Source organism: Salminus brasiliensis, chromosome 6 (assembly GCF_030463535.1).
Source record: "Salminus brasiliensis chromosome 6, fSalBra1.hap2, whole genome shotgun sequence".
Taxonomy (NCBI): Eukaryota; Metazoa; Chordata; class Actinopteri; order Characiformes; family Bryconidae; genus Salminus; species Salminus brasiliensis.
In genome coordinates, this window is record NC_132883.1 from 34,917,855 (window position 1) to 34,932,260 (window position 14,406).

Genomic DNA, 14,406 nt, shown 5'->3' on the forward strand with positions numbered 1-14,406 from the left:
GAAAGCCTTCTTTGGACTGTATGTTAAAGTTAATCCCGCAAAAGCAAGACAAACTCTTTTTAATACCCTTGATTTCAGAAGAAGCAATCAATCAGCAGGTGTCCCAAAACATTTATCCAAAAGAAAGAAAAACAGCACCATGAAAATGACAGGAAACGAAGCCCCCCAGAGCAGAGTTCATTATAGAAGAATAAGGAGTCTTCTTTGGACAGTCCTACAGAAGACCCTCTACCTTGGGTCTACCTTGACTGCAGACTATGCTTTGGAATGCTGCCATTGTGCTTTATATGTGGTCCTGAAGTCCTCTGCAGTAGTGCTATAAAAGTTTGAAGAGTGCACTCAACTGTCCTTAATGCTCATCTTCATCTCTGCATTTGTGTAGTAGTAGCATTTGCTACAGAGAGTAGGTCGACATAAGTTCAGTGCATGTGTGCGTGTGTGCTGGATGGCAGATTGTTCACTAATAGCAGCATTTGGTGCCTCCCATGTGCCCACTGACGCTGCCAGGACCCAATCAGGCCTGTTAAACGATCCGCAAGGAGCGGCTAGGACAGCTAAACGATCCGTGCTGGGCTCCAGGCCGTGGCCAGACCTTTTTCAAACGAGCCGTGAGCCGCTCCCCGCTACGGCCAGGGCATTTAAACGATCCATGCTGAGTTACCTGCGGAGGCCATTTTGCTGTTCGTCTGTGTGGAAGCTTCATGCCTTTCTGCTCTCGTTGTGACCGACTCAGGAGCCACAAGGGCCGAATGGGCCCTGAACAAAGGGGCAGGGCTGGGCTAACGAGCTGCAGGACCCATCTGCTGAGCCTCTGCACCTTGCATCCGTACACATTTGCCCTTATCGCTCAGTGCCGTTCTAGTTAGGGCTAAGCACTGTGACAAGAAAGGATAGTTGTACCAACATACCACTTAAAGCTACTCATCTAAAACGTGCGTGACAGAGATATTTAAGAAATGTTTAAGCTCAATAATTATCGTCATTGTTTTATTGCCATGGCCTGGTTTCAGTTCTCCCTCCTCTTCAGCATGCTTCCACTTCTGTAATGGTTTTGTTGCCAGACTGAAATTTATGGGCGCTTCGCTCGCTCCCAGTTCTCTTCTCTCAACAGCGAGACAGAGAGAGAGAGAAGGAGAAATGGTCCATTCTCATGTGTGATTTGCCTGGCTGGTTAACAGATTGCCACAAAATTACTTTTGACCCCCAGTACCCTCCTACTGAATCCATAAGGGCATTTCATATGTGAGTGTTTGTGTGTGTGTAAATGTGTGTGTCTGCAATGTTTTCTGAAAGGAAACATTGCATGTGGATCTTGGTTTAGCTGTGGTCTGACTATTCTGACTTTAATCACATTTAGTAATTAAGAGACTTTGTAATAATAAATTAGGGTACATTGGTTGAATAGCATTCAACCAACTTGCAGTTGAATGCTTGTAGAGGATTAATACTGATCTAAAGGATCTGTTATGAAGGCAAAAAGAAAAGCTTTCTGTTCTCTAGCTTCCATTTCCTGTTATCCACCTCTTTTCCTTTCTCTCCCTCTCTCTCTCTGACCTTGTTTTCAGATCTCTAGAGAGATGGAGAATGTATGCATACGTGTGTGTGCGTGTGTGTGTGTGTGTGTGTGTGTGTGTGTGTGTGTGTGTTTGAGCGTGGGAGCAAAAAAAATTTATATTAAAAGAACAAAGGCTGTGTGTATGCATGTCTGTGTGTCTGCAGAACTGCTCTTAAACATGGAAATCATTGCAAGTTCTAAATAAGTAATATTTCTACACTGTGTAGAATGTGCTAAATATAACAGTACATTTAATGCTACCTTACTAAGGATCTTATGTTCTGCAGAAACATTAGCTAGCACAGTTAGCTCACAGTGCACTGTGAGAACCTGCAGTGTCAAACACTATTCATAAATAGGTGTTACTATATTATAGCTCTGATAGAGGCTGTATGTACAGCTAAGAGTCCGTATCAGACAGTCAGTGGCTGAGTTGTCCCTTATTAATCCGAGAAATGTATAATTTGTCAGTCAGCCGCTGTACAAAGCCAAAATGTGCTGATGAACACTGTGTTGGGTTTTTGCAGTAAAAGTTGTGTGTAATTTGGCCTGTTCCCTCAAAATGATTTTGCCACCCTGATCTTGCATTTACTACTACATTTATTTACTTGTATTTTATTTTTTAAGATTAGCAGTTTATTAACTGATTATCAATGTGTGTTTTAGTGCCAGACTCTCAAGAGCAAGACATCTTCCTCTGGAGAAAAGACACTGGATTCGGTTTTAGAATCCTTGGTGGAAACGAACCTGGAGAACCAGTAAGAATCACACAAACACACACACACACACACACACACACACACACAATCAAAATAAAATGTCCAGTAAGGCAAGTACCAGGTAATACCAGCCCTACATAACTCATAACTCAGTTATAATTTCTGTTATAGCGGTTGAACTGTTTTCATCATCCTTGACATTTTGACACTTTTTGATTTTTCAGCATCTGGTTAGTGTTCCCATTATGTACATAAACAACACTTTGTCCTAAAACATCTGTAATAATTTGATGATTTGGAGGCTCGGCAGGTTTATAGTGCAGCTTATTAAACAGTCAGAGGAGCTTCAGGGCCAAATTTCAATTAATGGCTCAGTTTATGTTTGCAACCTGTTTATGATGATCTTGCGACGATTTATGATGGAATTAACTGGTAAGTTGAATTAAGCACCATGGCTGCACCATAAAACTGGCATCTGGCTTAGAAAGTACTTGACCTGAATGGGATGCTGTTCAATTCCCGTCCGTTGCAACTTACAGTTTACTTTGTAGTGCTAGTGTGTTTATAGTAGACATACCGTAAATATGCTGAGTGATCCATCATATTACACTCCCTCTCTTTCCTTCTTCTGTACCTTTCATCTTCACTTATTGTCTCTCATATCTCATCTTATCAATCATCTTATCAATCTCTTCCATCACTTTCACAATTATGTGTTAATCAAGACTTAAAAATGTAAAAGCATTTAAGGGCTTATGACACCAAAATCTGAAAGTCAATGAGCATCCATATGTACACAATATACATAGCATGTAAACCAAAAAAACGCAGGTAAACCTGTAAACCTAAATAACACAAACTTACAGTTATTAAAAGTAATGGAGTTATTATTGTTATTATTAATCTTTTAATCCATCATACACAAACTATTGAGTAACTACTATGAAGCTGACATGCATGATTTGCATTTCTATTTTCTTACAGATCTACATTGGGCACATAGTGAAGTACGGGGCAGCGGATGAGGACGGGCGTCTGCGCTCTGGGGATGAGCTGATCTGTGTCGATGGAACGGCTGTGGTGGGGAAGTCCCACCAGCTGGTGGTGCAGCTCATGCAGCAGGCGGCCAAGCAAGGCCATGTCAATCTCACAGTCCGCCGCAAGACCGGCTACGGAGGTACACACAACAACATATATATAGTATATTTTAAATTTGAAATGATGTATTGTTGTGAATTGTTTCTAACAAGACTGTAAAATGTGAATATATCACGAGGCTACTACGAAAAACTTAGTAATTTAAGCCTCGGATATTCATTTGGCACAAACAGCATTATGTAGCATGTCTACCTTAAAATATTGACTTCAGAATTATGTTGATGCTCCACTGACTTATTATTAAAAGAATAGCTTCTCTGTCATTGCTACTGCAGACTTGGCACCATTTGCAAGAACTGGCGTGGTTGGTGTGGCGCAACAGATAACACCACCACCTACCATTGCGTTACAACAACACCATGTGGGAGACCAGGGTTCGATTCCCGGTCTGGGTGACTATGCTGCGCTACACCAATAAGAGTCCCTGGGCAAGACTCCTAACACTACATTGGCCCACCTCTGTAATATGAGTAACCTTGTAAGTCGCTCTGGATAAGAGGGTCAGCTAAATGCCATAAATGTAAACTGTAGTTGTTTTTATGTGAATTCCTGTAAAATTACTCTGTTGTGACAGTCCACATGCTTCTCTCACTTCAGATGCCTGTTTTGTTTGTCTCAGCTTGTTCAGAAAGGCTAGTAGTGGGAGCTTGGAGCAAATAATACCAACTTTTACATAATGCTGCTTTAACACTGCTATTTCCCTCTTGCAATTCAACTGACGTATCTGTTTATTAGCTGTTACAAATACTTGAACATCAGAGAGTATAACCCTAATGGATATATGGACTGTAAAGTAGAAGAAGCTGATCAGATGGACAGCAACAGTGAGTGCTGAACAGGTTATTTACACAAGAAATAGAAACTGTTCCATAAGTGAACTTTGTAACTTTCAGTATATACTTAAAGTAAAAAGGCACACAGGTTTTTGAAAATATAGACATGCACACTCACACAGAAACTTTGGTTGCTTAGGCCTAAAAGTTTCTCCATCAAACAAACCTACCTACATAAATCTCCCTCATCCACCTACTGTACTTTACAAATCCATCTCTTTTCTGTTTTCTCTCTCCTGGCAGTATGTAAGGGTGAGGGAGACGTGCCCCCTTCTCCTGCCTCGTCTCACCACAGCAGCACGCAGGCCCCGTCCCTGACCGAAGAGAAGCGCACGCCTCAGGGCAGTCAAAACTCTCTCAACACAGTCAGCTCAGGCTCTGGCTCCACCAGCGGCATCGGCAGCGGGGGCGGAGGGGGCAGTGGAAGTGCCGTGGTTGCTGTGGCTCCGGCTGCACTGCAGCCCTACGATGTGGAGATCCAGCGTGGAGAGAATGAGGGCTTCGGCTTCGTCATCGTCTCGTCAGTGTCACGGCCTGATGCTGGGACAACGTTCGGTAAGAGTTTAAATATGTTTGGTGAGAGTTGTCTGGGCTGCAGTACTGTGCAAATGCCTTAAGCCCACCGAGAAACAAATATTTAACCCATTTCTGTGGAAGAAAAGACATATTTCTATTCATAGCTGTTTCTTACCCAGGGGTACCAAAACCTTTCTTCACAACTGTATCATTTAAAATTGTTTTCTTGGCTTTTGCACAGTACTGTAGAGTGATGTGTCTGTGTGTGCATACACTCCAAAAACATGCGCTCCATCATTACCACGTGTTCACCTCCCTCACTTTCTCAGCTAGCGTGGAATTGCTGTTTACGGGGTGCAATCTATAGCTGTCCAACCTGCTTAGCAATAACCGCAAATGATGAAATAACGTCAGTTACATTCACTCAAGCACTAGAACGGCAGTTTAGGGAGGAAGGGCGAGAGTGTGCGTGCATATGTGCGTGATGTGCCACTGCAATGTCGCCGCAAGGTCTTGTCTGTCAGCCGATGACTGCCACACTTCTGTGGAGAATGATAATGATCTCATCGTGGCACGCTAGAGCGAAGGTAATTGATGAGTGTTTTTGAATGGGTTGGAGCAGATGTGCTTGTGTTTGTGCAGTGTCTGTGCTCTGATCTGTGACTGCCAGGTGTGTGTGTGTGTGTGTGTGTGTGTGTGTGTGTGTGTGTGTGTGTGTGTGTCTTACGGTTAACTGTTTGCTGTCAGGCTAATCTGTTTAATCTGACCATGCCCATGCCAGGTCTGTTATGCATGTAATCTGTTTATCTTATGGAGGTTTTTCTTGTATTTGTCTGGGTTTATGTTGTGGTTTTTTTTGTCTATCATATGACAATGACCTAACTCGCCCTAACCTATAGGTTACTATACAAGGTTTTCATGCAGCAGCAACACTATAATCAGCTCTAAGCCTGTATTGCTCTGTATTAGTCAGATCAGTTTTGACCTGTACTTTTTTTAGTTTGAGTTGTTCGTGCCCCCTGCTGGGCTGGCATGCTCACACTAGGGTCTTAGAGTCAGTTAGAATAGTTTGTGTTGTTGTGTGGAAGAAGATTTCAGAAAGTATCAGAACGCTGCTGGAGACATAAAAAAAAAATTAAATGATTGGATGAAGTCTCTGAGTGCATGTCAAACTTGCAAATTAAAGCAACATTATGTTGCATTTTTACCTGCGACAGTTCACACGCTTTTTTCACTGTCAGAGACAGTTCTGAATCTCTCAAAAATGCAGAAATGCATGCAAAGGCCAGTTTAGGCATCTGCATGGAAATATACACCCTAGTCTATGTATAGCCTTTGTGTAGTCACATGCTCTATGCGCGTCTCATCAGAAATGTAACTACGCATTGTGGCAACACAGACCGCATCCACAGTGATTGGTCTGCTTGGTAGCATCTTGTTTACACCTTTGCCGCCATTTTTACATTCAGTTGGACGAACATAGATCATTTCCTTGTCCGTGTCTTTCAGTAGCTGGACAAGCACAGAAATTTCCCCCTCATTCTGCCTCAGTTCAGTGGCAATATGAAATCTCCTCTCCTTTGATATCCTTTCCCTCTTTCGTTGCAGATATTTCAGTAAATCAAGGAGTAAACAATACCTATTTTGCAACAAAAACAGCATACAACATAACTCACTCAGTAACAGTCAACACAGGTGCATTAAGAACACCCCCCTTGCCAGACTAGTGTTTTGGCTGCAGGGTGATGCAGACACATCCACACATCAGTATAAACATGCAAAACCATAGACTCCATAGTCTATCATGAGGGGTAGCCTCCCAACTTTAGGGGGAGCCCAGGAGCAAGAAATACCAATTCTCACATAATGCTGCTTTAAATTGCAAAAAAAAAAGCAAGTTTGGACACAACACTTGTGAATGTGATAATGTCACAGCGTGGTACAAACTAAACTCACTTGTCCGTTGGTGATTTTATTGCCGTCCGAATGTGAGAGTTTTATCACTGAGGAGACGTGTCGAGTTTTTTATTAGAGGCGTCCCTCTGTTAAACTAATCTTATCCCAGTAGGGCTCTTGTTTGCTTTGTGCTTCATAGCGTTCCATAGTCGCTCTTATCTGTTCTCTGGATGTTCTGTGCTTTATATCTGATATGTTTTTGAACCTTTAGTACTTTGACAGATAGTGTAGGATTGTGTTTTACGGAAACTCCAAGCTTCATTTTTTGTGTGGGCCTAAACCGCACTGGGAACGTCCTTATATGGCACTGGAAAAGACAGAGGAAAGGAGAGAGGACAGACAACGAAAAAGAGCAGGCTGGTAGTATCCTCAGCGGTCAGTGTGGTCATTATCTCAAAGTGTGTGTGTGTGTGTGTGTGAGTGAATGTGTGTATGTGCGTGAGAGAGTGCGAGTCTGACCACTACAGAGTCCATCTATCCTCAGATCCTGCGAGACGACAGAAACTCAATTACTGCACATCCAGCCATCTGTCTCCCCGTTCAGGGTGTGTGTGTGAGTGTGTGTGTGTGTGTGTGTGTAATGATGTCTAGAGGAGCAGCTGAAGTTGCATGCAGAGATTGGTGATAGTATGATTAGAGCTGCCCTGAGCAGTGTGTTTTACATGACAGTGATTTATAGGTCTCCCTCCACATGCACATAAACACACACACAGAAACTCAACTATTACCATGATTTACACATCTGCAGCTTCACCCCTGCTCTTACACATACATGTCAACCAGCTCTTTGATTTAAAGTGGTACCTGCACAGAGCCAGTGCAGTGAATGAAGGGAGATACAGGTCTCTACACTACTTGGTGGTGAGGACACTGTCCAAGCTGAATGATGACTCTGCATCGCTTTCCACACTTTTCTTCCTGCTATCAGCTCAACAGCCAGTTGACCCTTCCATGTAGAAGTCTTGTAGAAGTTGTTACAAGGTTGGATAAGCTTTAGAGAAAGCTGACAATAATCCCATTTAACCTTACAAGAAACTGTAGCAGGCAACTCTCACAATGTTAGTTATACGCTTTAACAAACATCCATAGTTTGAAATAATATGTTTATATTATTGGAAGTTGGAAAGTTTGCTGCCCATTTTGAAAGCCTGCCATCAGCAGCCAGAGCCTGAGATAGCACAATTAGACTTTCTTTTTCTCCTCACATCACTTCATCTGCATCTGCTAGCTGATGCATCAGAGCTGGGTACCCAACGCTTTCCTCCGAGTGGGTTGGATGCCCAGTGACGTTGCATCGCTGAATGAAAAGGGGGTCCTAACAAGGGGGTTGGGTAATTTGCTCTTCTAATTTGGGCTGAGAATTTTAGAAAACATGAAATTAATGTAGTGTATTCTGATTGGCTGATTATTTATAAATAAACTACTATACAGGTCTGTTGTTTTTCCAATTGGTGCAGATTTGAATGGTTTGTAGATATAATGTAGATGGAATGTGTAGTGAAATTACAGTTTGAGAATAATTAGTAATTAATACTTTATATTATTCGCTAACATTTTGCTTTAGGTTAGGGATGGGATTTTTGTCAATGTTCTATGATGCTTATCCAAGCTTTGCTAGTGACAATAAAAAACTGCTTTTGTGGACAGAGCATGGATAGGTCAATGTGATGGGTTCTGGACGGGTGGTTTGATTGGATGGTTTGCAGGTCTTTACCTGCTGTTGGTTGCTTGGTGAATTAATTCTCTTCTTTCTTTTTTCTTTCCCCTCCCTCGCCACTATTCCCCATGTCTTTCCTAAACCAAAACACGCTCCCTGCCTCAAACACCATCTATCCCTCGCATACATGTTCATCCTTTCACCCCTTTCTTGTTTCTTTCATGCGCTTCTTCTCTTTTCTTGACTCTGTCTCTCTGCATTTTCCTCTCTCTGTCACACACATACACAACCCCCACCCCCCCCCCCCCATATTTTCACATGCACATATGCTCCCATATTCTCCTGTTGACATGGCAGCTGGAAATGCATGTGTGGCCATGCCCCATAAAATAGGTCGTATCATCGAGGGCAGTCCGGCAGACCGTTGTGGAAAGCTGAAAGTGGGTGACCGCATCCTGGCTGTGAACAGCTGCTCCATCACCAACAAATCCCACTCAGACATCGTCAATCTCATCAAAGAGGCCGGCAACACAGTCACCCTGCGCATCATCCCAGGAGATGGTGAGTGTGTGTGTGTGTGTGTGTGTGTGTTTGAGTATATGCTTTACTGTTCAAAAGTTTGAAAACATCCTTCAGAAGTTTGGAATCAGTTTGTTCTATACTATAAAAATTACCTCCAACTTTAACCTATCTGTGCAGTGAACGCACACTTACACACACATTAGAGGAACAGAGAACACATGTACCCAGAGTGGTGGGAAGCCCCAACTGTAAGCAGTTGCTCAAGGGCACTTCAGTTGTGTCTTGTCGCGTTAGGAGATCAAACTGGCAACCTTTCGGCCACAAGGCCACGTCTCTAACCTCCAGGCCACGGCTTGTAAACTTGGTTCTAGCTTAATGTTAGTACTCTGCATCTTACATATTTGGTTCCAGCTGATGTGTTGGACGCTATGAAAAGAATAATAAATGAACCTGCAGATAAATAAATTAAGTCACAGTACGGACAATTATTAATATGACAAGACAAATTATTGGATGAGCAGCAGAAAGGGAAATTGTGTATGTGTGTGGAAAAGAGACTCCCAAGAGATGTACATGAGGGTAATGCAAACATGTGGGCTTGAGAGTGTGTGCCTGTGCCTGTCTGCACCAGCGTGTTTGTGTGTTGACTGTGTCCAAAGTCTGTTATTCAAATGTATTGTTTTATTCATGAGCTCGCTGTGCTAGAAATGGGGCCTCCATTTGCCCTCTTAGCGCCCTGTATTCATCACCATAACAACAACTGCCATTACCATAACAAGGCATCGCCATAACAACAAACAGCTGATATTGGTGACAGTTGCTTGTTGCCGTGACAGCATAAAGCAGTGCAGCTGATCAAAGCAGCCTTTAGACTTGACAGCTAAGATTTGTTAAGAGGGAATTGCATCAGACTGCAGACAGCACTGAACTAATTATTGGTAATCATTGCTTATAATTTGTGAATACAGACATAATCACTATACAACATTGTGCTAAACATCTAAAAAAAAACCTTAACTAATACACTTAAAAGCAACTGCATTAGAAACACATGTCCTTCTGTTCACCTAGATATGCCCAGGTGGGACTTGTAAGTCCAACTGGGAACCAGAAAGTTTTGTCCATGGGTTCCGTGTTGGCCCCACATATGGATGCCCACCAGGGTCCCACCATGGACAGTAATGGTGGTCATTAATGGGGTTAAACATGGGCCCATTCTGGGGAGGACACTGCATATGGGGCCTAGATGGGACCCATGTGAGATTAGGGTGGGCTGGAATGAAGAAGACTATTTGGTAAGCCCACTTAACCCACGTTCCACCCATGCATGTCTTACTTGAGCATATCGGCTGGGCACTCATGCTATGAGGTCCACCTACCTTATACACTCACCCAGTGATTTATTAGGAATGCCTGAGCATCTACTCATTCATGCAATGATCTAATCTGCCAATCATGTGGCCGCAGTGCAATGCATAAAATCATGTGGATGTGGGCAAACTGCTTAAGGTAATCCAATAGAACAATTTCATATGTGGTACATTGGGAGAGTTGCAGCATAAAGTGCTCCTTAGTCTGACTTAGTCATATCAACATGAACCAGAATCTCAATGAAATGTTTCTAAATGCTTACGGAATCCATGCCACAAAGAATGAAGAGGTTGGAATGGTTGGAACAACTCAAAAATATCCAAAAGGATATGTGGTTAGAAATGATTTTGGATGATGAGCTACAGTCTCTAACTGTACACCAGCAAGGCAGGCCTCCGAAGCAATAAAAATTACAAATCATACCACCAGATCATAAATCTTTATGATGACACCTTACTCTAGAACAGCATTCACTAAGCTAGATAACACCTACATAAACCTTTTATGACAACTGACAAAAACCTACATAAACAAAGCTGTTTTTTTCTTTTTTTGCCAGTGGACGAAAATGATAGGAAAATTATATGACACCTAGAGCTTGTTGGGTAAAGCCTATAAATGTTTATGTAGTTTTTGTCATTTAACACTTTCAGGTGTTATGTAGCCCGTAACGTTGCCCTACAATACAACACAATAAAGGATTACCAGCTCATGCCGCTAAATACAGCTCCTCCCATCTTTCCCTTAAACACCATCAAATCTTGCTGAATACCAAACCAAACTGATCCATGTATAATGATATAATCCCCTTTTTAAAGACCAACACTGAACACATACATATACAAAGCAGATTTACAGTACTGGTCTAGAATGAGACTTCTACGCAACGTACACGAGAAACATATCCTAGATTGGTGCATCTGTGCTTGAAAAAGAGTCCTGGGTTTCTGTGGTTAACCACTTTATTTATTTATAGAGCATCATGTTCCCTTCCTCCAGCATCCATCAGCCTGTCTCTGGCCTACATCCACCACCAGCTATAACTCTGTTCTGCCTGTTAATAATAACCATTAGGTTCGAGAACGCTTCCCTGCAGAGTGAAAATATCCCATGTTAATTTATCCATTTACAGCAGCGACAGTAACTGACTGGTTTATGGTTTGAGCAGGGGAGTCGTGCTTACACGATTTCTTCGGAAATAATTTTCTGAACTTTTCCGCAGTCTGAGGCCCAACCTGCTCTCAAATCAACTTACACCACCAACAAAATGAAATTCCCTCCTACAACACATACGACTTACAGCATAACAGTATTATTAAAGAAAAAAGAAATATTTCTTTATCGAGACTTTAAAACGTAGATACAAGGACCTTATTGTGCAAGAGTGTAGGATTGCTGCTGGTAAAGAAGTATGAGAATGGTAATCAGTTACCTTCAGTAAAAGTGTCCTGCCTGCGTGGGGGTGTACTGTACTGCATCTTCTCATACACTGTATCTTTTTCCAGCTACAGGTTTAGAAGCTATGTAACATTTGCAGTTTGTGTTTTATGCCACATATCCTTTTTGTTCGATTTTATTGAAAGGATGACCATACTACCCATACATTCTGACCTGTCTAGGTGGTCCAAACTGATGCAGAATTTAGTTCCAACTAGCACTGCCGCAGTTACTAGATAATTCATTCATCCATCCATCATCCTGGTCAGGTTCCTGGGTCCAGATTATTGGGCACAAGGCAGGAATAACCCCTGGACAGGATACCGGTCCATTGCAGGGTTTACTACTTATCAGACTTCTTAAAAATTCGAAAATTAATCAATTACTAATGCAATCAATACTAATTGAAATGATGCCCTGATGCATTTTGTTACATTTAAAATGTTATGAATGCATTGTTGATGCTCAGTTAGTCAATTTTGTTCAGAATTTAAAAACTTTAAACATTTCTTTAAAAAAGAAATGGTGGTACTATTGTTTGGTAATAGAAGTTACCAAAGTTACCGGCGGGCCATATATTGTTTAAGGAGTTAATTGTCCAAAAATAAATAGATTACTTAGTTACTAATAATGACAGTCCTGGTCATTTAGTCTATTTCAATTTGTCTAATATTCAGAGGCTCTTTAGTTATTCAATAAGAACGGATATTTGTGCCTGTGTAAAATCAGCAGAAAAAAATGTTGTTGACAGGACTGTCTAGAACAGTTGGCTTATTGTGCAATCAGCATGGTTGTATTGCTTATTGATAAAAATAAAGCAACCGAACAGCACACAACATAATATGGATTAATTTGTATCTGTTGGCTGATTGCAATCATCTGTGGACCAACTGTACAGCTCATAAATGTTTCCGTGCAAACGAAGGACCAGCGCAGGGTGCTCTGTAAAAATGGAGGGGGTGTTAGAATTGCCTGGTGGTCGTCTGCATACACACATATACACTCACACACACAAGGAGGATGGCAGTTTGTGTTAAAGACTACGACAGGAGAAGCTATTTTTACCACTATCACCACAGGAGAATAGAGAGAATGAGAGAGAGAGAGAGAGAGAGAGAGAGAGAGAAAGAGAAAGGGAGAGAATGAGAGAGGGAAAGCCATGAGTAAAAGATGGCTTGAGCAAGGCAACATGATGGGAGAGGGAGAGAGTAGGGATAGAAGGGAGGAAGGCTGTAGTAATAGTGGTAATGGAAAAGAGAGATAGGGCACAGAGGGAGTAAGGCAGCAGAAGTGGTGGTAGTATCTAAAGCTTCTAGGCAAGATTTATTTTAAATGCAGACCAGAGCCACATAAACCATTAGCTCGCCTTGAAGTCCAGCAACAAATAAAACAGGTCTGCTTTTGCTTTTTAGCCAGAATCAGAATCTTTTTTTTCTATTTGCCAAGATTTTTCTTAGTAAACAAAAGTTATAATTAAATAAATAAATAATAAAGAAAAACATGACGTGGTGCTAAAGCACCTTTAGCACCTGACGTGGTGCTAAAGACATACAATAGGTGTAATATACTGTGTTACATGTTTTGAGTAAGTAAGCTTACGTTTTAAGGTACATATGCACAGTCGGTGCTATTTAAATTAAGATTGTTACATAATTTAGGCCAGATATGCTGCCAAGTAATTCTAAAGTGAAGTAGAATTGTGGGCAGTTTTGAAGTAAATTGTGGGCAGCTGTGGTACTGCTAGGGGCTGTTGATCAAAACTTCTGTCTAAATGTTTAAAAACCGTTAAAACCCTTCCAATAAATGGATATTTTAACACATGTAATTTAAGATGCAGATATTTTCGAAGGTCCCTGATTGGTGTGGCATAGTATAGTCACATGACCGACAAAGTTAGACCGACTTGTTTAGATCCTATTGTCATTGAATTTTACCTATCATGGATAAAAAGTTACAAACAGGGTCTTTCACAACAGAGTATTTGAGCCCCTTCATTAATTTGATATACAATTACTTCAATGTCAAAGTACTGCAATGCAGCTGTATTGACGAATTTCTTGTGAAACATTTTCTTGACCCCGCCTCTCTCTGTCTGAACAGAGTCTTCAAATGCTTCTCTGCTGACCAATGCTGAGAAGATAGCCACCATCACCACCACACACACACCTCAGAGCAGCAGCGAGCCCAGGTGAGTGACACAAACTCACACATCGACTCACACACACAAATACATATCAATTCGCAGAACACAGAGCCTGAAACCCCAGCTGAATTTGGTTCACCTTCTTTCTGAACCAAATCCCATTCACGTCTACAAGACGAGAAGTGTAATCCGCCCCACTCAGTCTTTTTTGATGCAGCACTGGGGATATTTCTGTTCCATTCTGACAGGCTGACAGATAGACAGCATTAAGGCTCTGTTTATAGTCATCCATCTTTATTCTCCCTCAGGAACAACAAATCAAAACAGGCCCCGCCTCCACCTGCAACACAAACCTCCAATCAGGTAAGAGCAGCACACATCGTCTACCTTTTCCACTTAACCGGTCTTTTAAATATGTGTCAAGGCTCTCCAACATCTAGAAACAGAAAGTAAAACGCCACAAAGAGCTACTTTTAAAGTGATACATAGTCTTCAAAGGTGGGCAAAACTTGACATTTTCACAATACATGGTTTATATA

At 41.7% G+C, this 14,406-nt stretch overlaps 1 protein-coding gene across 12 annotated transcripts in view; it reads left to right on the plus strand.

Annotated features, from left to right (window-relative positions):
* The window catches only part of magi1a (membrane associated guanylate kinase, WW and PDZ domain containing 1a), a 158,730-nt gene that overhangs the window by 134,803 nt on the left and 9,521 nt on the right, over positions 1-14,406 (plus strand). For 11 of the 12 annotated variants that reach the window (XM_072682178.1, XM_072682179.1, XM_072682167.1 and 8 more), the window contains 6 exons: positions 2,222-2,313; positions 3,259-3,451; positions 4,509-4,820; positions 8,752-8,955; positions 13,825-13,912; positions 14,176-14,230. In XM_072682178.1, the coding sequence (XP_072538279.1) occupies positions 2,222-2,313; positions 3,259-3,451; positions 4,509-4,820; positions 8,752-8,955; positions 13,825-13,912; positions 14,176-14,230 (944 nt within the window). The remainder of the gene's footprint in view (positions 1-2,221; positions 2,314-3,258; positions 3,452-4,508; positions 4,821-8,751; positions 8,956-13,824; positions 13,913-14,175; positions 14,231-14,406) is intronic. The other variant, XM_072682173.1, reaches the window with a different exon arrangement.